The sequence below is a fragment of the Papilio polytes genome, unplaced genomic scaffold (assembly GCF_000836215.1).
Source record: "Papilio polytes unplaced genomic scaffold, Ppol_1.0 DF824135.1, whole genome shotgun sequence".
NCBI lineage: Eukaryota > Metazoa > Arthropoda > Insecta > Lepidoptera > Papilionidae > Papilio > Papilio polytes.
Window position 1 is genome coordinate 3,138,827 of NW_013525069.1, and position 21,847 is coordinate 3,160,673.

At 33.1% G+C, this 21,847-nt stretch overlaps 4 protein-coding genes across 8 annotated transcripts in view; 2 read left to right on the top strand and 2 right to left on the bottom strand.

Moving 5' to 3' along the window:
- Positions 1–5,699, top strand: part of LOC106099202 (solute carrier family 12 member 6) — a 199,242-nt gene extending 193,543 nt beyond the window's left edge. For 4 of the 5 annotated variants that reach the window (XM_013277664.1, XM_013277667.1, XM_013277668.1 and 1 more), the window contains 4 exons: positions 401–547; positions 1,431–1,540; positions 1,800–1,939; positions 2,203–5,699. In XM_013277664.1, the coding sequence (XP_013133118.1) occupies positions 401–547; positions 1,431–1,540; positions 1,800–1,939; positions 2,203–2,294 (489 nt within the window). In that variant the 3' untranslated portion in view covers positions 2,295–5,699. The remainder of the gene's footprint in view (positions 1–400; positions 548–1,430; positions 1,541–1,799; positions 1,940–2,202) is intronic. The other variant, XM_013277666.1, reaches the window with a different exon arrangement.
- Positions 5,700–6,358: 659 nt separating this feature from the next.
- On the bottom strand, positions 6,359–8,433 carry LOC106112022 (FAST kinase domain-containing protein 3-like). The gene has a single exon (XM_013294252.1). It carries the CDS (start codon positions 8,352–8,354, stop codon positions 6,426–6,428), a length of 1,929 nt encoding a protein of 642 aa, XP_013149706.1. The 5' UTR covers positions 8,355–8,433; the 3' UTR covers positions 6,359–6,425.
- A 327-nt stretch (positions 8,434–8,760) lies between these two features.
- Positions 8,761–13,872, top strand: LOC106099353 (trans-1,2-dihydrobenzene-1,2-diol dehydrogenase-like). Its single transcript, XM_013277877.1, has 6 exons — positions 8,761–9,085; positions 9,879–10,086; positions 11,111–11,402; positions 11,996–12,242; positions 13,055–13,205; positions 13,706–13,872. Exons 2-6 carry the CDS (start codon positions 9,879–9,881, stop codon positions 13,807–13,809), a joined length of 1,002 nt encoding a protein of 333 aa, XP_013133331.1. The 5' UTR covers positions 8,761–9,085; the 3' UTR covers positions 13,810–13,872.
- Positions 13,873–14,514: 642 nt separating this feature from the next.
- Positions 14,515–21,658, bottom strand: LOC106099334 (ornithine aminotransferase, mitochondrial). Its single transcript, XM_013277855.1, has 10 exons — positions 21,550–21,658; positions 19,672–19,777; positions 18,203–18,341; positions 17,064–17,232; positions 16,763–16,903; positions 16,393–16,552; positions 15,878–16,005; positions 15,647–15,724; positions 15,441–15,579; positions 14,515–15,117 (listed from the first exon to the last, which is right to left on the bottom strand). Exons 1-10 carry the CDS (start codon positions 21,565–21,567, stop codon positions 14,951–14,953), a joined length of 1,245 nt encoding a protein of 414 aa, XP_013133309.1. The 5' UTR covers positions 21,568–21,658; the 3' UTR covers positions 14,515–14,950.
- Between the last annotated feature and the right edge of the window lie 189 nt (positions 21,659–21,847).

Genomic DNA, 21,847 nt, shown 5'->3' on the forward strand with positions numbered 1-21,847 from the left:
CACAATATTTTTCCACAAATTTTCACACCTTAATTAAACTAACAATTAATAAAAATATCTACTATTTTTAAAACATTTTTTTAAATTTCAGCGGCCAGTGGCAAATTTATGTTGTAACAGCACCACGTAGAAAGTGGCACATTTATGTTTTGTTCGTGTGACTTGAGAACAATCGATGTATTTATTTTGATAATTTTCTAACCCTAGCAAGTGATGCTATACAATATTTATAGCAACATTTTCAAGGGTTTGTTGTCGATTGGCTTTTTTATCAATGTTTCGTTGTTTTTACAAAATTTGTAATGTTTTCTTTCTGTTTTATCCAAGTTGTTCTTTTTTATTTGAAGAAAATAGGTATCAATTACTTGAGAACAAAGCTCATTTTACCTTTAAACTATAGGTGCAAGCGATTGTTGACCATCACCACGCCGACGTGAAGACAGCTAGCAAGGTTCGATTCGCGGAACCGGGAACTGGTGAGCCTGGCCCTGAAGATGCACCTTCGCCACCATTGACCGACAGCGATGAAAAGGACAAGGATGATAAGGTGATAATCAACTATAAACATTTTATTAGCATGATACTAAAGCAAATGAAATATACGACTATGTTATTCTTAGAGAACCGAATCAAAGCAAGCTTTTAAGGCATAATAAAAAAACATAACTAATATATTAAAATTTCCATGTAACAACAATTGCTATTCTAATGTAACATTTGTATAAAAAAACAAATACAAATACTTGTCTGAGTGTTTTTGATTTTGTTGTTTTTGAGTGTAAACATCCATGTCTCTTCTTAAGATGAGCTAAACCAATAGTACCGTCATATTTTAATTTGAAATGCTACCAATTTAATGTTAATGCTATTATCTCATTTCAATTTATGTTTAATATTCATTGTTTTATTGCTACTACACGTGTAATAAGCCATTTTCACAATAGTTTCTTTTACCATTAGTTACCGATTAAAGTTTCTACTCCATTAATTTATTTTCGTGACTATTGCGGAAATGTCTGTATATTTTAAGGAGCTAAATGCACTGTCATGGTCATATTTTATTTGTTATAATTTAATTTATCTGTCATCGTAAGTAATCGTAATGAGTCCTTGCGAATTTACACACGGTGGTCATATGTTTGCCAATGTTCATTCACTTTGATTTGTTCACATTAGTTCATTTCGGTAGTCACATTAGATAAGAGATTGGATGTTTGAATGTCCGTAGTCGATGGGTTAACAATCAAAGTAATATATGACATCCCGTGTTTCATTCGCCTTGAATCCGTCATGTGCAACGTCTCGACACGATACCAAAAATGAATTGAAATCGAACGACAATGAACAAAACTATTGGCCAAACGTAGGACGAATTCAGAAGTAGTTTGTTGCACATAATCGATTCAATGTGGGACTCGCCCGATGAACAGTCGCAGTGCGAGGGCGCACCGTCCCCGCCGCTCGATGCCGACAGGAACAAGGAAGCTGGCGCCAACGGGGACGTCCTCAACTCCAAACCTAACCTCCCCAACATCACGCCGTAAGTCTTCTTATTTGTTAATACATAAAACAAAATATTTGGATATTAATATTAAAAATGTGCTAATTGTGCAATATTCGTAATACCAAAACATATTTAAGGATTTAGCCTTTCGTAACTTTCCTCTATATATAATTTTATTTATTTTACATAAAGAGAAAACAGTGTTCGATTTGAAGAGTAATATTCTATTTTCAGGAGGTTTTCTGAGTGATGCTTTTATATTTTTTTTTAATTAATAATCTGTTGTCTATGGTAGTGACGAGGGTACAGTGAGGAAGATGCACACGGCAGTGAAGCTGAACGAAGTGATCGTGTCGCGGTCTCACGACGCACAACTAGTGATACTCAACTTGCCCGGCCCGCCGCGAGACACTGAGCTAGAAATGGAATCCAACTGTAATTATTTGTTTTCTGGAAACTAATCTCTTATAAAAAAGGCCGTCAATTGCTTAACAATTTCACTTGATAGCCAAACTACTTGTATTTTGGACTTTTAGTATGAATATGTAAATGCATTTACATATTTCATGTTAAAGTATATATATGTGTATGTGGAAATAATATTATAATAATTCTTAGGTACTATCAAATAATCCGACTCTGAACTTTTCCTATTATTGATAGGATACTTCCTTAAAGAGTCGTTCTGTCGTTTCCAGACATGGAATTCCTGGAAGTGCTGACGGAGGGGCTGGAGAAAGTGCTGATGGTGCGCGGTGGCGGCCGCGAGGTCATCACCATCTACTCGTGAACGCGACGCGCAACCCAACACACAAATTATGGCAATACTAAATTAATCTTAATCGATACAAATCGAACGAAGTATCGATTACGCAAATACGCGTCTCTACTATAATGTCTTTTTGTGATTGTTCAAAATTAGCAACATTTATGTTATTAGAGCATTGCTCTTGAAAGACTATAGGAAATTAAGTTCTTATATTTGTTTTAGACCATTGTATTTATGACTTGTTTCTTTACAAGATCAAATGACGTAAGTTTGATTCTTAAGTGTTAGATTAGATCTAAATTTTGTTGAATTTGGAGCTTAGTATGGTAATTTTTAAAATTTATTCAATGTTGATTATGTATGAGTACTTCGTATGAATCTGATGAGGAGCCTTACCTAGACGTTAGCTCTACTTTCGTTTGTTACATAGTGTAGCTAAGTACACTCGGTAGTCACTTTGTTACGGTACGTGTCATATCGTTTTTAATTTTATGGTTGTTACAAACATATTTACTTCTAAATAAATTGACTTTACTTTTATTTTCTATGCATATTAAAAAAAAACGTAGTCACTTTGTAATCGTATACAAGACCGTAAACAATTTTATCTATATGTGAAATGTATTTTGTAAATAGATATTCTGTTCTAAGATTTTACATCTGCTCAACTTAAAACTTACCATGGGACTGAAGAATCAAATTTATATATTTAATTCCTTATATTCTGGTAAATGTAGAGATGAATAAATTAAACGTAATATCTAGTCACTTGCTGCAGTTGCTGTGCAGACGGAGATAGCTGAATCAATTACAATTGGTCCTTTTTAATCTTTATCAGAATAATAATGGATTCGACTTCATTTAAAATAATCGTGGTTACCTCATGTGATCACACCATGGTTTTATGATGAGTAGATTCAAATTTATCTACTGCATTTGGGACATTGAAATTTTTTCTGCAAGGTAGATATTACTATCTGTTATTTAGGATATCTATCGAGTTAGATAAATCTTGTGGCAACATACCGTTAGTGTCTAAACTTGTAAACTTATTACGCACATTCGCGTAGATAGATGATTTCTTACTGTGATGCTTTATATTTAACGTTATGGTCATCAGAACTTTTACTATATTTTAACTGTTGGAGTAAAGTTAGGTGCGAGTGGTGTGATTTTATTAGTGCGACTTTGTAGCGTCATTTCCTAAGTACGGTGATATACGCACGAAGGAGACGCTTATAAAATTATAATACGTTTAAAATTACGACACAATTCAATATTATTAAGTTCGGATGTTGTCAGATATGTGTCGTGCACTGAAGTTATAAATAAGCGTAGATGATTCCTAGAAATTATTTAATTAATATATTTCTTCTGAATGAAGTAATCAATGATACGTAGATACTATAAAATATTTTACATTGATCTAAAACTGTCTAAATATATATATTTATTTGAACGTTTCAAAAAAACTTTTAAAACCTATATTAATATCATTATATGTTTATACTGTGTGTTAAATATGAAAGTAAAGCATTGTGCCATCCTTTTATGGCTGAACCCTTCACATAAAAACTATTCGTCAATTTTAATTTGTATAACTCCGTATTTAAAAGTAATTATACATTCTATATAAAGTTAGGTAACTGCCAAATAGGAGTCGATGTCTTATCCTAGTCCTTAAGAAGTTAGCAATTAATTCTAAACAATTTCATGGTTCAAAATTTCATATTCCTAGGAGATTAGATCAACTAATAAAATAGTAATAAGAAGTCTAATGCATGATATCACTTTTGATTATTAATAGTTAGAGAAAATAGTGTCGTAGTTTCAGCATTTGAAGTGTTGACAAAACGTTTTCCGCTCTAACGGATCGTATATTTAAGGCGAATTAGAATTCGTTACTGTCTTAAAGTTCAAGTTGGATTTGAGTCTCGTTAAAAGTTTCCTATCAGTGACATCTTTGACAGCAGCATTCTTAATTGAGAGAATTCCAAATCAATTCCTGCTCTGTAAGCTCCGCTTATTCGACTGCTCGCTCGAAAACTGCCGTTTATTTTCACTGTTAACTTAATTCGTGATAATTTGTGTGATCTTCAGAGAAAAGATTCATTCAACTTAAGTAAATTCTACTTAATGAAATTAAGTCTAAATGATTCTAAATATTGTACGGCTGTTTTAAATTACATAAACTTTTAATTATCATCACTTAGTGATATAAAAAATAAAATTATATTACATAATATAATATTTACTTTCAAATAGAGAATTACCATATATATGAAATGAACATGATTTCTAAAAAATTTATGCCTATCAATAGGCAATTAAAGTTTTTCTATTCCAGTAAAAGATGTTAAATAAAACTAAAATGCTATCCTGCCAGAGTGTACCTTTGACATCTGATTCTTCATTTCAAGAAAGTACAAGAAACAATATTTAAATCAAATAAAAATCTCCCAGTAAAGATTTAATCCATTATTTTATTTTTAAGTCGAACAAATATATCGCAGAGCCATAATTATAACTTACTGTATTAGATTATTTATAAGTTATCAGTTTAGTTTCCTTAAAGAACAATTTCTAATATTAATAGTATACATTTATGCCGATTTAACGTTTGCTTTTTTTATTTCATGCATAATATAAAAATACCGAACGTCACGTATAATGTGCCAAAACTTGTAGTCTTGAAGAGTTGTATTACGCTGTGGCAATACTAATAAACCTAGGTTATTCTACATAAGTAGATTTGACTAAGGTCAATTGAAATAAAAGCGTTAAAGTATGCGTCTAATGAGAATGTATCTGTTCACATAGATATTCAAAATTACATTGTGTGTTAGAACTGTCACTTTAAAGGTAATTAAATATTAGTAAATCATGAAAATGCACACATTTCTTCGAATAGCTAAAATCGTGTTTGTTATTTCAAATTGTTAATTATAATTAATTATGATAAATAAATTCAATTTTAATCAGTTTAAGTTTAAGGCTGCATTCAGCCTAGGCACAATCACTAAAATGAATTCAGGCTAGAATTGCTGTGATACACGATTTGGCTATAAAATTTTAATGTCTTCGACGATCACCACGAATAACAATTATGGGAATTGTTTTAATTTGATTGTATTTACAATGACATATAAAAATTAGGCGGCAAATTCGAATTAAGAACGTTCGGAGTTTTCAACACAACAAACGCATTTTTGTTTCTAATTGTTTTTTTTTTATAAATTAATAAGATAAACACTCGAGTTCAATTAAATATCGATACTTGTATTATTTACATTTACATATATAATAATCTGGATAGAGATTTTATTGAAAAGTATTTTGAATTGTGAAAATCAGTTTAAAACTATTTAAAATAATCAAATAATAAATCTAGTAAACTAGTGAGTTAATATAAGAGATGTTATGAGTATAATAAAATAAATTAACTGTAAATTATGAAGTTTTTTTTATTTAACCAATACTGGGCAGTCTCAACTGCCGGCGCCCGTAAGGGAAAGTACTGTGGCGCCCCTGTAACTAAAACATTGGTTGGCTCCCTCGGAATTTGACTCCCGAGTGCCCTCTCCCTTTTAAATCAATCTAAAAGAAATCTATACTACTATATTAAAGCGTAAACACACACTTCTTTGTTGCCTAAGATGTAGCAATTATAGCATATTTTTGAATAGTTCCTTTTTTAATAAAAAGCCCTACACTTACGTCACGCTTTAGGCTATATATTTACACGCCATTAAACTTAGGCGGTAAATATTTTGGATAAGAACCCTAATTTGGGAAAGAGATCATAAGTTGTTGCCAACATCAAGAAACAAGATTGCCATAGTAAATGATATTTTGATATTTGCAATTGAGAATTTGATAAATGTAAACAATAAAATAAAGTTTTTACAGTTGCATGCGGATGAAACCGCACGGGAACAGCTAAAATAATAAAAAAACACATTTTAAACAGCATATATTTCCCCAAGTAATATTTCTCAAAGTAGACTAGAAAAATATTTTTTATACTATAAAATTCCAATAAATCTATATCACAATTCATAAATGTAAATCTAATCACAAAGTAATTTTTTTCTTATTAACTAATACAAGTAACCTTATTGTCATATATCATTTTTAAGTACCCTTATTGTATTAAACAAGGTATTGCTTTTTCAATTCATTTTCAATATACTTTTTCAAACCTGGCTTATCATGTAAAGTGTAAAATTGACTAAGCTGAGAATACTTCAAACCTACAACTTTCATTCCCAATATCTGTAGATGTTTGACTCTCATCATTTGAGGTCCAATAAGAGTTTTGCAATCAGAACAATAATGATCTGGTAGGAATATTAAAACTGCTGTGAGTTTGTTCTTTATGCATTTCGATTTCCAGTTGGCAATATTTCCAAAATCATTTAAATGTATCAGAACATCTATTAAATATGTCCGATCAGAACAAAAATTAGGTAGCAAAACACCAGTAGATATTTTCATTGATTCATCAACAATAGACAAAATGGTGTCATTTATTTTTTCTAGAATTCTCTGAACTCTATTATCTTGTTCAACAGGTTTAAGCCAATGATCTTTTGGTAGTAGAGGTCCAGGATAGTCTTTAGCCTCCAAAGACAAAGCAGTGTCTATTAAATGAAGTCTGTTCAATATATCTTGGTTATTTATTTTTGTCAAATATTCAGAACTAAACATTCTGTTGACTAATTGGAATGGATATTTACCAATATAAATGAAAGTGAGAGCAATATTTGATAAATCATCAACATTCATTTTGTCAAATTTCTCAAGTAGGTTTTTTTCAATAGTAGTCCAAAAATCTTTACAGTCAGGTTGAAAGCTCAAATAACCATATGGACAGATAAAGCATTTCAGAAAGCTTGCAGGTATGTTATTTATATTATTTATTAAGTACTTCCCACATACATTTAATATTTCTTCATTACGAATTTTGAATTGCATGCAATAGTTTAAAATAGCAACAATTAGTACATGAGAGTTAATTTTGCTCTCTTTATGTTTCATGTATTTTTCAACAGCTTTTTCAACTTGATCATCAGTATAGTTTAGTTGAGTAAGTTTTGTAATGATATCCAATAAAGTATCTTCATCCAAAACATGAATGTTTCTGCTGACCCAACTTCCGACTATTGCAAAAGACTGCACTGAGAAAAATTTAACTTGAAGAAATATATCCAAAATATCTTGCATAGAAGATACCTTTATTTTAAACCAAAACTCGGACAGTTTCTGTTCCAGCAATGCAATTAATGTTCTTTTACTTGATTTCAACCCCGGTAATATTTTAAATAACAATTCAATATTGTTTTCATCTATTTGGTCCTCCTTTTCTACAAATCCAACCCACATTTTATCTATTGTTTCTGAATATTTAGGATCTACATTGTTATTTATTAAATATCTTGTGAAATTGCATATTTGGTCCAGTGTTAGTTTGTTGTCAATAACTCTGTCAAGTACTTCATCACAAAATTTATGTTTATAGGGGTGTAATAATAAAGAATCAGTTTTCAAAATGTTAAGTATAGTATTTGTGTCTTCAGTTTGAATTACGATTCTCAATAATTTTTCCAGGATTGCACCTTTTGCATCGCTGATGTGGTCTATCTTGAGATCCTCTGCCATCGGAGTAGTAGTCTTTTCGAGATCATAAATTCGTTCTATTGCAGCTAATGCTATGTTTGGAGTGATTTTTGTGCACTTTGTTATTAAGGAAAACACATCACGTAAATCAGCACATTGCTTAAACTCAGCCTGAATTAAATGGTAGTTAAGAGAATCGGACGTAGGTTGTTTTGGCTCTAATTTAGGGATATTTTGGAAATCACCGATATCTTTAAGTTTTCTTATAACTATTGGCAGTTCTTGGACATTGTAACCATTTTCTATTAGAATAGTGGTGTTAGTAAAATCATGATTGTTCATCTTGTCGTCGCTAAAACTGCGATTACCGATGATTAAACCACTATTAGAACAATTGGAGTTACCGCAAATCTGTACATTTTTTCTGAACTTAATATAAGACCGACGGAAAACTAAAGACATTGTTATTCAAATAAAATGCAAAATAACATAAGTAAATTAATTCACATTGAAATAATTTAGCAATATGTTTGTCGTCGTTTTTCGCAATAATAACAAAAACAAAATGTCACTGCCTTTGTCAATTGTCAATGTCATTACAAATACAACAAAGAGCGCGTATGTTAATTAAAAGTTTTAAAAATCAAACTGTTGAATTAGAAAGAAAGACATGCTGTTAAAAATTGTTTAAATTAGTTAGCTAACTTTTATAACACATACACCATATCTTAATTTTTCTTCACAGGTTTATTAATGAAATTCTTCGGAAAACCAAATCTAAGTTATACGGTTTGCTCTTTGGAATTGATAGATTATGATTGTCATTGTCACATATCATGTTATTTTAAAAATGTCACTTGTCATTGAATTTCGTCCCGTGATCGAGCGTGATGGTCATGATCATTGATCAATCATCTTTTGTATAACTTGTAACACGGTTTGTGGCCGTGATGATTTTATTTAATAGCACTTTTCAATGTAGCTTCCAATTTTATACCAGCAAGAGGACATTTTCTTGATTTGGTCCAGTTTGACTCTGTAGTCGATTCAAAACTATTAGCCGTATTGTAAATTCCAATAGGGAAAAACTTATATTTTGTTTATAAAAAATACTAAAACAAAACAAAGCCACCTTTTTGTAGCAGTCAAGTGTTGTGATAAGTTGGGACCAAAAAGGCATATAGTAATCAAATGTAAGTATCAACACTTTTATAATTTTATCAAAATAGATGTTTTCATAACTTAAAAATATTATTAAACAGTTCATAGGAATAGTGCAAATTTTTTTAATAAAGTCTATACTTGTCTATTTATTATCTAATTGAGCAACATTTTATTTAATTAACTAATGAAATAGATTGTACTTTTTTGTTGTTTACTATTTAACCACAAAGCATTTAATACTATGATAAAAAAAATCAAGGTTAAAGTATTTTTCTGTTTGCAATAGCTTAAGATAAAAACATACATTTTGAACAGATTACCTATCTTTTTCCATGCAGTGCAATAATCTAATATTTATCAAGATAAGATAAAAGAAAAATAATAAATGTAGTAGACACATTTGGCCTGAACATTTATTAAAATGTATATACAATTATTACAAAAGACTAGTAATGTATATTTAATAATACCTATTACAAATATAATGTAAATAAAATTGAAGAATGTGAGCCAGGATAAGCCAGCAAAGAGTAACTGTGAAGATTTGCATCTCTAGAAATATCCATAAAAGGAGTGATGATAAACAAAATAATGTCGCATATTTAAGCCAATAGCCTAAGTATTATTTGTTTGGGCTGTCATCTAATGATTGTAGGTTCAAATCCTAGCATTTTACTATTTTGAACCATAACCTAGCTTTTTAATCTAGATGAGATTAAAATAAATGTTAGTAAATCAACAAAGGTTTCTAGTTAAAAGAAAGTTTTCTTTTCTGATATTGTTAAAATTACATATGTTTGTATTATATATTATTTATTTCAGATGACTTTAAAATTAAATTGGGGCATCGCCGGTGTTGGCATGATCAGCCATGACTTTTTAACAGCCATGTCAAATCTGTCATGCGATCAACACAAGGTTGTTGCTATCGCTGGCAAAGATCTGAGCCGAGCACACAGACTTGCAATGCTACATAATATCAACACAGCATACGAAGGCTATGAAACACTAGCATATGACAGTTCTATTGGTAATTATCGTTAATAACTCCAACAATTGTTCCATTTGTAAACAGACCGCTTTATTAGCTTTGCAGATGTTGTCTTTATTGCTTCATTAAAATCTATATACTGCTGTTGCTTACTTTTATCAATGCTATTTTAAAATTTTTATTGTTTTCTTAAAATCTAATATAACTTTATTGTATGGGAGTTTGAGCTATGTTTTGCTGCACATAGTCCAAGGCTGACCTAGCAATATCCATTAAACATCTGGCTAATAAACAATCATTATATAAAAAAAGATTAGATATTAAGTAGTTGTTATAAGGATATGTACAAAAATTAAAAGATATATTACAGCAACAAATCCAAAAAGAATCATATTTTCGCCTAACTACACTGAACTGTCTGCCTACACTAAAGACATTTAAGAAATATGTAAACTAGACATAGGGAAAAATTTTTCACTGGTAACTTCTTTGTATGGTAACATCTCAATATCAAATTTGACATGCTGAAACACTTCTCAGTGTTTAAATTATTTTTGTTTGTGATTTTGACTATTGAACACCAGTTAATGAGATTATGTGAAAAATGTTACAAGTAAAATGTCAACTATGCTTCCTCTATATGTTTCTTGAATCTCTTTGGGCTACACTTCTGGGCTATGAGTATGAATACTCAATTATATTATGAAATCCTTAATGAAAGTTTCATACATTTCACACAAGCTGAATGAAATTTTTGCCCTTTAAATACATGATTATGTTACAGAGCTATAAATAATTGAAGAGAGAAGGTCATGATAATAAATATGCTCATATATCAAGTGAAATTGATTGCAGTGCTCTTTATCTTTGATGACCTTTACGGACTTTCTTACAATTCCAGTTTATAATAATTATTAAATCACTTTTAAACATGTGTCCCAGTTTAACATTTTCATTGTTTTTTTAATAAATTGTAGTGCACATTCAAACACATCAGTAAAAATGTAACAAAGTGTAACAATCACAAGAAATAAATATTACAAACACTAAACTTTATTTACAGACATCGTTTTCGTCAGCTTGATGAATTTACAGCATTATGACGTAGCTAAGTTAATGTTAGAGAATGGTAAACATGTGCTCTGCGAAAAGCCAATGGGCATGACGTACAAACAGACAAAGTCATTGGTGGACCTGGCAAGGGAAAAGAAATTATTTCTTCTCGAAGGGATGTGGTCGAGGTTCTTTCCTGCTTACGATGCTTTGGATAAACACATTGCCAGCGGCGGGCTTGGGGATGTCTATCATGTAAACGTACAATTCGGGGTCGAGATTAACGACATTGAGAGAAATTTGTAAGATATTTTCATACGCTTCTATTCATAACATGTTAAATTATTATTAGAGCTGTAAATTTTAAAGTAAGCGTTTTCCTGTTCACAAAGAGTAATATTTTCTGTTACGAACTTATATATCCTAGTGAGTTAGTACAACACTATAATTGAAATGTAAAACAGAACTCGTATGATCTTCTGAGTAAATATAATCTATTTTTACTTTCGCAATCGCATTACACAGACACAGCTCTTTTAATAACATCACTGCGCTTTAGTCTTGGGTATTACACGTACGATGTACTAAAAAGTACTCGGCACTGTAGTAAAAGTAACGTTCTGTTAATCGGATATTTGGCACTTTTAGTACACTACACGATATCAATGTTTGACCCTGCTTAAAATTTGATGTGATATATAGCCCTCGTTATATTCTATTCGTGTTATTATGTTCTCACAAATCTGAAGTACTAAAGGCACTAAAAGTGTGTACTAGTACGTTTTTCCAATTGTACTAGTACGGTGCGCACTTGCAGATGTCCGATTAAGCACAAGACTACTGCGCATGATTATTCACGTATTGGCGTTTTTCTTTAAAAAGCGGAATATTCCAGAATGAAAGACTTGGGCGGCGGCGCGGTGATGGATTTAGGTTTATACATGTTGCAACTGGTGCAGTTTGTGTACAAAGAGCCGCCCACCGACATTATGTGCACGGGCCACTTGAGCAAGGCCGGCGTCGACGAGTCGCTCTCCTGCGCCCTTAAGTACAAGGGAGGCAGGACGGCGACGATATCGGCGCATACCCGCGCCAACATGACTAATAGAGCCGAGATCACGGGGACTAAGGGTACTATTGCGGTTAGTACCCTATACTCTTGCTTGTCAGACCAACTGCTCTCCTGATACTTCGATATGTTAGACCCGTTTTGGTAACTTTTTAAAATGGAAACTCAAAACAAATTGTTGGTATCGAAAAGGGTCTATATATTGTGTGCTTCTCTTCTACGCTACGCAAAATATATAAGCATGTAACTGTAGACTATTTCAATAGAAACATCATATTTTCTTGGTTTAGTCTTCTCTTGGTGTTTTTGCGTAACTACTAACAGCAACTTGGTGCATATTAGTTTTAACATTAAAATAACACAATACACTTCCTGATAACAAATACATTTTAATTTTCTATTTAGGATAGACAGTTTTGCAGTGAAAAATTAATATTTGAATACAGAAACACTCGGGAGTAATTTTTATTACATGAATTATATACGTTACAACTCGTAAATATCAATTAACCTTCATAAAATGAAGTATCTATTTCAAACTGTACAAATGCGTATTGTAATGTTTTTGTTCAAATGATAGTAACACTACTCAACTATAAATAACTAGCTTTCGTCCGCGACTCCATCCGCGCGGAATTAAAAAAAAACTTAGTAAGTGGCCTGTGTGTTCTTCCAGGTTCTTCTACATCTGTGCCAAATTTCATCGAGATTCGTTCAGCAGTTTACGCTACAAACTTAATAAACATCCATCCATCCATTCGCATTTATATTAGTGAAATGTAACCTGCCAACATTTTAGATTTTGGTATATTGAAACCTAAATAAAAACAAAAAACTGTCAAACGACCGTAAATCATTATTGTTATAGATTATCTTCTATTCCAGCTTGATTACTTCTGGTGTCCGACCACGCTACAGATATCGGCTGCCAACAACACGGAATGGACGCTACCCAAGGGAAAGTACAGTTATCACTTCCACAATAGCGCCGGCCTCGCCTACCAGATACAGGAGTGCTGGGATTGCTTGGCTAAAGGTGAGTTGACTTCTTATACCTAGTCTAGATCACCGCTAGCGACGCCCTTCGGTATTGCCTTAATCATTTTCTTAACTGAATTTTTTAATAAGCAGAATTTCCTATTCCAGTCTAAAAGTATGGTGTAATATTTAGTTGGCTTTTTTGGAGTCAATGCCCTTTCTCGAAATCCAGTTGAATTCGGAATTACCAATTTTTATCTAGATTTGATAAAATGTAAAAATATCTTTATCTTTAATATCTATACCAATATTATAAAGAGGAATGGTTTGTATTGTTATATGTATTGAAATAACTTAAAAACACTCGGCCGATTTCAATCGAAAAATCTAAATCGAAAATTCTTTCACCAATAAAAAGCTACGTATCAGTGAGCATCGTAGGCTATATTAAAAAAAAAACGGAGGAAGTCGCGAGCATCAGCGAGTTTTTAATAAGATACTGTTATAAATGTAATGATGAAATAAATACTTGATATATAAAGAGATTTATAATTTCAGGTTTACTGGAAAGTCCTAAAATGTCGTTGGACGAGAGCATATTATTTTCAAAGTTAACGGACACGATGCGGGCACAATTAGGAGTACTAGATGTAGGTCTATAACTAACGGTGAATCTCCATTGTAACACCTGTATTAAATATTGCCATCCCTCTTACTCCTCATGGGGAAAAGAGATAGCGATATATCTAATAAGGGTCACGATATTTGAAATTCACAAGAACACATTGCCAGTACTAGTATTAATTCACGCAGTAGCTTAGAGGCTTCTATCAACGACACGCAACAAAGCTAACGAGTTTTTATAATGTACATACAAGTATTTACCTCAACTAACTGTGATTTATATAGTGTTGTGACATAGTTAAGTATGTTATTCGATATTTACACGCAGTATTTATTGTATTCACATTTTCTGTTTAATAAACACTTACAAAATAGTTGTTTGATTATTTTAAGATAAGTGTGTTTAATAGGACTTCATATAACCGTACCGGTGCGTTCCACTGGAGATCCCGGGACCCTCAATTCGCACCTGAGGGCGGCCATCGAGGGGGTTTTTAGTGAGTAGAAATCTCACATAACCCTGTTTTTTACAAAAGACAGGGTATCTTTCGAAGATTTCCACCCCGTTACCAAAAAAAAAAAAAAAAAGGACTTCATATAATACACTTAATCTAGACTAAACTCGATGGTGCAGTCTAAAAAAAGTTCGATTGAAGATGAATTATCTCATAATAATACAAAACTACATATTTAAAGCTTTTTATTTTATTTTCACTCAAAATAAATGCAATAAAAATTAAACATCAAGAGTAAATTATATATTTTCCATAAATTAAGCAAAGTAACAGCAAATTAAGTGTTTTATACAGACTAGCCAATACAGTGCTTATAAGTTCAACCCAGAATTTCCAGTTCCGAAATTAAAACGATTATACAAGGACCCTAACAGTACAACTGACTTAGGAACAAAGGTAAAAATCATTGCCAGTGTACAAAATTGCAATGCAGATTCCATTATTTACCGTCTTAGTACCATAATAAAAATGCAGTTTTTAATTGATAAGAACTCGCTAAACTATGCGAGTATAAATTATTAATCATTACTGGCAACACATTCTTTTCCAAGGTTTTTTTGTAGATTATAAAATGGTCAAAGACTAAATGACCTGTCTACCGCAACTAATTCCGGAAGCTTGGGGTCGCGGGCTGAGGGATTACCATTAATTATTGGGAGTGTATTTATTTCTTGAAATCCTCGAGTACTTTCTGTATGATGCTGGCGCCCTCTCGGATCTGTTGCTCTGTGATGAGCAGCGGCGGCGCGAGGCGGATGGTCTGTCCGTGCGTCGGCTTCGTGATCAGGCCCGCGTCGCGCAGCCGCTTGCACACCTCGTACGCTGGGATACCTGACACAATATTTCAGTTTTTGACATCCCTTTCATTCTCTATGAGGATAATTGAGATAACACACCATATATTTAGAGCCTATTGTATAAATTGCAAATATAATGTCTAAAGCATATGCTTTGAAATCGAGCCTTAGAGTTCGGCGACGGCCCGGGACGCCTGACGAGAAGCGGTACCACAGAAGTGCGAAAGTCCTCGTATTACATACTTAACTTCCCCTTTCACTGTCAAACAGAAGAGGTTGCAGTTTAAAATCGCCCAAGGTGTTAGTAGAACTAGAACCTTTAACAAAATATAAGAAAAAATGTTTGATAGCACTTACTGTCATCGATGACGATAGCGAACATGAGCCCGCGGCCGCGCACCACGTTCACCTTCGACTTGGGGATCTTCTCCAGCTCGGCGCGGAACACCGCCTCCAGCCGCGCCGCGTTCTCTATCAATTTCTCTTCTAATAAAACCTGCAAACCCATCAACAGTTGAAAGTTGAAGAGAATTCGTATAGAATTCTGATTGTGAAATACTCACCTTAATAGCTTCCGTAGCAACAGCGCACGCGAGGGGATTACCACCGTAAGTGGACCCGTGCGTTCCAGGTTTGATTACCTAAAAATAGTCAATTAAGATCCATTAGTTTTTACTGCAAAGGAAAATACTTCAATTTTATTAAATTTTTAAAGCAATTGTTTGCTTTAAAAATTTAAGTGTATATGAAACAATCGCAGTCGCATGGAATTATTAAATGAAATAGTAACTAACATCCATGACGTTGTTGTTGGCGAGAACGGCGGAGACTGGCAGCACGCCACCGCTCAGCGCCTTGCCCAGAATCAGGATGTCTGGCTTCACGCCCTCATGTTCCACAGCTAATAACTTGCCAGTACGACCTGGGAAATTTAAACAATATAACTTAATATAATTTAAAAATGTCTATATGATACTCAGAAGAATGCAAATTGAATGAGACCTCACTCATCAAGATCTGCATAGTTGTTTAAGTTACAGACCATCACAACGGAATTTACTTACATACAGTTAACAAGCAAATCAGTACTGCGCTAGACGATTAGCGCAACACTAGATTATTGGCATATACGTCACGTCCCTATCTGACAGCTGTCAATGTCATTCAGACGTACTGGAATAGCGCGCCATTCTGGCGAGATCAGTAGCTCTGAGTGTTTAAGTTAAATAGGCTAGTTACCCGAACAAGTTGCTGGCATGAAAACTTTCGATGGTAATATTACAAAAAAAAACATAGAAGTACTTTTTACCTAATCCCGTTTGCACCTCGTCAGCGATCCACAGTACGTTGTACTTGGTGCAAAGCGCCCGCACTTTCTGCAGGTATCCATCGTCCGGGATGACGACGCCCGCCTCGCCCTGGATCGGTTCCACCATGAACGCGGCCACGTTAGGGTCTTGTAGCGCTTTCTGAAAATCATAATCACAGTTTTTAAGCGAATCAGTGAAAATTTAAAAACGTTATTTTGTCATGAAGTCACTACAGTTCAGATTTTGACAAAAAAAAATACTAAGTTACTCAAATACTACTACAAAATAATATTTTTAAACCCGTATATTCCAATTAAAAATTTAGTTTAATAATACGAATAGGGTCCTGAAATCTTGTAGTATACGCACCTCTAAGGCAGAGATATCATTATAAGGTATGAGTTCAAAGCACGGCATGTATGGACCGAAACCGTCGGAGCAGGTCGGGTCTGAGGACGAAGAAACTGCCGCCAGCGTGCGGCCCCAGAAATTGCCTTCCGCGAATATTATCTGAAAAAAAAAGTAAAAACCTAATAAAGATACTAATTTGATTAAAATGTAAATGAAATTGGTTTATTTTACAATTTCTACTATGCTATTCAAAGCATCTCTCCCTGCCATCCTTTACAAAAAAATCTTTAATTCTCATGAATATCAAAATTCAAATTACCTTAGCTTGGTTTTCCGGTATCTTCTTAACCTCATATCCCCACTTGCGTGCGATCTTGCAAGCGCTCTCGCCGCCCTCCACGCCCGTGTTCATAGGCAGCAACCGATCGTACCCAAGCAGATCCGTCATGAACTTCTCATACTTACCCAGCTGGTCTGAGTAGAATGCTCTGGAAGTTTTAAAACAGAATATTTCCGACAACTCTTAGAGTCTTCAAATCTCCGCTAAAGGAGAATCCTTCTAATTCAAAGTTCAGAGTTTTTAGATTTGAATTTGAAACCTAAATTATAAAATTGCTTAAATGATATTAAACTATTCTGGCAAACAGTAAGCGAATGGTCGCCTTTGTAAAAATTGCTGTATCATCTCTTTGAATCTCTAAATGTGCGATATCTCATCATCATCATCATCCACTTGCCCTTATCCCTTACGGAGGGTCGGCACAGTATGTGCTGCTCTTCCATACATCTCTATCAGTCGTCATATCTGAATCCACTGCTTTCTTAAGCATATCCTCTTTCACAAAATCCATCCATACTTTCTTCGGTCTTCCTCTTCCTTTGTAGCCATCCACATTCAATCTTAACACTTTCTGGTTTATGTCCCCATCATAATATATATATCGATATCTCAAATAGAGAAAATGACTATAATGGCAAAGGAGTAGATGAAATCTACATCTAATGTTTTACGCCTGTATTACCGAGCATATTGGCTTTATATTTTACAGCCAAAACAAACATAGACATAATAGTTTAAATACAATATCACGATCACACATGACTTACATCTTATTTTGCGGTTTTAGCGCTATATTTACCCATATCGTAATTCAATTTACATGTTCTTGTTTATCAAAAACGTGAACAACTTAACGACGGATATAGAGACACACCCACTGAACACGATTACATTCAAAATAAGCATGACCTTCAAACTTTATATAAAGAAATTATGATCATTTTAAAAATACTTCTATCGGCCTAGTGGCGCATTTAGAGTTAAGTGGTCCGTCTTCCAAGAAGAAGAGAAGTATATGATCTCTACATTAAGGTACTACGATATGGTAGTAATATTATGGTTCTTATAATAGTTGAAACTAATTTTCCGGTTTTAATCAAAAACTGTATTTTACTAACCTGGAAACAAGGGTAAGTTTACTGGCTTGTTCATTCAAGGCTTTGATAATCCTGGGATGACAGTGGCCCTGGTTGACTGCGGAGTAAGCACTCAGGAAATCATAGTACCGCCTACCTTCCACGTCCCATACAAATACACCTGGACACACGGAATAGTAATATTGACATTTTTAATATGAGGTTATATGGATAGATGGATGTTTCTTTAAGTTTGTAGCCTTAACGGCCGAACGGATCTCGATGAGGCATAGATGTAGTGGATAGTCTGGAAGAACACATAGGCTACTTACTTTACTTTTAATTCCACGCAGGCGAAAGCTAGTATATACTCGTAGTAAATAAATTACAAACTTGAATTTAATTCTATGCAAAACAGTTCAATGTGATTTTATATTTTTATTCGCATAGTTTAGTGATAGAACGATGTTTGTAGGATTGTTATTGCAAATAATAATTTTATCTTTTTTCTTAATATAAGAATTCTATTTATAAATAGAGTTATCATAAATGATGTAACAACACTGACGATAAAATAATTCAACCCTATATCTCAGAGGTCAGATTATCTGACTCTAATGACGCGGGCTTGAAATTCTTTTCCGAGCGATAATTGAACTTTTTAGGTCAGTGTCCAGTAAACGGCAAATGGAGTTATATGTTAATAGAAGAGGAATTATAAGTATACCTATACCCATGCCAGGCACCAAGGGTAGGGCAGCATGTTGGTTAACAATCTATTTAGAATAACAAAATAATCTTTACTACTAGGCCCCTCTACCACCTTGTCACCACTTACTCTTCCCTTTGATCCGCGTCTGCAAACGCCCTTGCCCATATCATCCTAACTAATTAATAATTGAAGGTAAAATTTACTTTTAGTCTTTAAAACAGCTTTTTTCCTTTTTAAATTAAATCGGATTCTTGTAGCAATATCTCTCAATAAACTCTTATCAAAGTGAACTGCATTATAGCGTAATAAAATCAGCTAAACAATATAAATATAATCACTGACAAAGGTTGAATGTCAGTGCATTAAAGATATAAATAATTGAACATTGTTTTATTTTTACATACAATCAAGATAAGTATAAACACCCACAAGGAGATTATTATAAAATTCCGTTAAAATGGAATCAAAAACATTAACGCATGATGAAATATGTAATTCGAGACAGACGAAAGATACACATTGATAAGAACAATTAATGCCTTTAAATTGAACCGCTACGATAACTCGACTGATGGCAATGATTAACAAAAATTTCGTTTACCTACTGTCGAACTAAACGTAATTAATTGGCCGTGAGCCTCACCAGGGGGCAGTGCCGGATTAAGCCCCTGCCCCCTAGAGAATCGAAAATTGAAATATAGATAAAAAGTCCATATTAAGAGTAGCTGCTAACATAGAACATCAGCTGGAGAAATCAGCCCAGATCTGTAATTTAAATACGAGTATTTTTTGAACTCACCTTCGCCACGAGTCAAGGCAACTTGTAGAGGCGCGTAATTACGACAACCATACTTGTCTTCCAAGGCGAAGATATCCTCCGACGAAAGCTTTTGATGAGCCATGACCTAAACACAAAAACATAACATTTAAAACTGCAAAAAAAAAAACAAGTCTGCTGCTTCTTAATTTACTAAAAAGATTAACAAAATTAAATAGTTCTATAGAAAAAAAATCTAATGTTCTTAAGAGAAAGTTAGTAGTCTCTTAGTTAGAAAAAAAATCTTAAAGAAAGGAAAGTATCTGTTAGCTAGACCCAAAAATAAATATTTAGTTAGCAGCATATTTGTCTTCAACAGTTCGTAAAACAAAACACATTATATCAAGGTGACCGTTAATTTAAAAAAAAATTGATAAATTAGAGAGCGACTAAAAGGCGGAAATTTGAACCTGTTTACGATACCCAGTAATTCAAAAATAAAACTTACTTGCGCCGTATTCAGAAAAATATATGAAATGCAATGAAATAAAATCGTACAGAATCTTATATAGCAACCTTCGCTGATAAGGCAGATGCAAGTAAATATTATATTTAAGATTTATACACCCGTGCTTTACTATTTATTGTACGTTCCGCGAAGGCTCAAGCATACAAACATATTTCATAATCAACGTCCAAGAAGCACGCGTAGTTTATCAAAGTCAATGTTTATTTACATAGCATATTAACCGGTATACGGTTATCAAATTAAAAAAAAAAGTTACACAGTAAGCCTCTCTATGTTACTGTGTAATAAATAATGTAGACAATATTCAATAAATATTATAAGAAGAAATAAACACTCTAACCTTTAACTTAATTGTTTGATAATATATCTATTTTCAAACTGTTTTGTGCGTGATCGCGTCTAAAATTATCCAGCGATGGCGTTGACCGTCTAGCACGAGACAATATAAATGACTGGCGACGGAAAAAAACACGCACCAAGCAAGCACCAACTCCCTATATTTATAATTACGTCACGCAATCTCCGAGACCCTTATTAACATCATTCTATGCGGCTCTCAAATAACAAGATCGACCGGAATTTCCCCAACTGCCTAATAGAAAGATTTATATGACGCAATGTTAAAAAATTAACAATTCGAGTCCCAGACATACATTTACGATTGTCTCTTAAAACAATATTTAACAACCGTCTGGTATTTCATGAATTCCGTGAAAATGATTACAAAACATGTAACGTTTTGTAATCATTTGTTCAGACGTTAGATCTTTTAATACCAGGAATCTTAGAATTATCAATTCTTAATTCATTGTCTGCATAAACATTTTAAAATACATTATTGTAAATGTTATTTTTCAGCAGCGTCAATAGCGTGTTTGAAATGTTGAAATTACCGTGCCTCGTATCTAGAACTTTAATCAACATCAGAACACACGCCTGTAACCTAGAGGGGTAGGCAGAGACCATACACTTTCAATTGGGTTTAATATTCAATATTTTGTCCTTTCTAACTATCAAAAGAAACCTTATCAAGTGTATTTATATACTTGTACTAATCTTTATGAATGTTGGAAAGTATTTGAAAAAGTAATAATGCGACACTTCGGACTGCCATTACAAAATTAAGATTTTTAACATTTGTGAGTACTATATGAATATTCATATTTACTATATAGTAATAAGGTTTGTTTGGTGGCAGCACTTAGGGTATTGATATGGGAAATTAGTTGTTAATGTGAAAAAGTATTATTTCAAGTTTTTACTTTAACAAAACTAGTGGAAAATGTTAATAACACAAAATAATAACAATTTGTACAGTATTTATTCATTATAACAAAATAACTACTTTTAAAATATTAAACTAAGATTCTAATATAAACATATTAACCTACACATGTTTTTAAATTCATTTTTTCCTATGTTCATTGTCAGGGTCTCCCCCATAGTACTCTGTATATGTAGGAAATGTTTGTGCACCCCTTTCTGGCGGTGATGGCAAGGAACCTCCATCCAATAACCTTTTAGCTTCTATTTTAGCTGCATTCTCTTGTTTCAGCTTGGCTATAGCCAAATTATATTCAATTTCTTCTTCTGTTGGGGGATCTTGTCTGAAAAAGTATGAAACATATTGTATGAAAATTAACTATTCTATTTTTATACATTTCTTATCGTGAAACCATTAAGGGTAAT

Coding starts and splice junctions, on each gene's coding strand:
- LOC106099353 (XM_013277877.1), top strand. CDS start 9,879: ATGACTTTAAAATTAAATTGGGGCATCGCCGGTGTTGGCATGATCAGC. Junction 10,087..11,110: donor AGCATATGACAGTTCTATTG/GTAATTATCGTT, acceptor CTTTATTTACAG/ACATCGTTTTCGTCAGCTTG. Junction 11,403..11,995: donor AACGACATTGAGAGAAATTT/GTAAGATATTTT, acceptor GGAATATTCCAG/AATGAAAGACTTGGGCGGCG.
- LOC106112022 (XM_013294252.1), bottom strand. CDS start 8,354: ATGTCTTTAGTTTTCCGTCGGTCTTATATTAAGTTCAGAAAAAATGTA.
- LOC106099334 (XM_013277855.1), bottom strand. Junction 18,342..19,671: donor TGCCTTGACTCGTGGCGAAG/GTGAGTTCAAAA, acceptor CCGTGTGTCCAG/GTGTATTTGTATGGGACGTG. Junction 17,233..18,202: donor AAACTTACCCTTGTTTCCAG/GTTAGTAAAATA, acceptor TAAAACTTCCAG/AGCATTCTACTCAGACCAGC.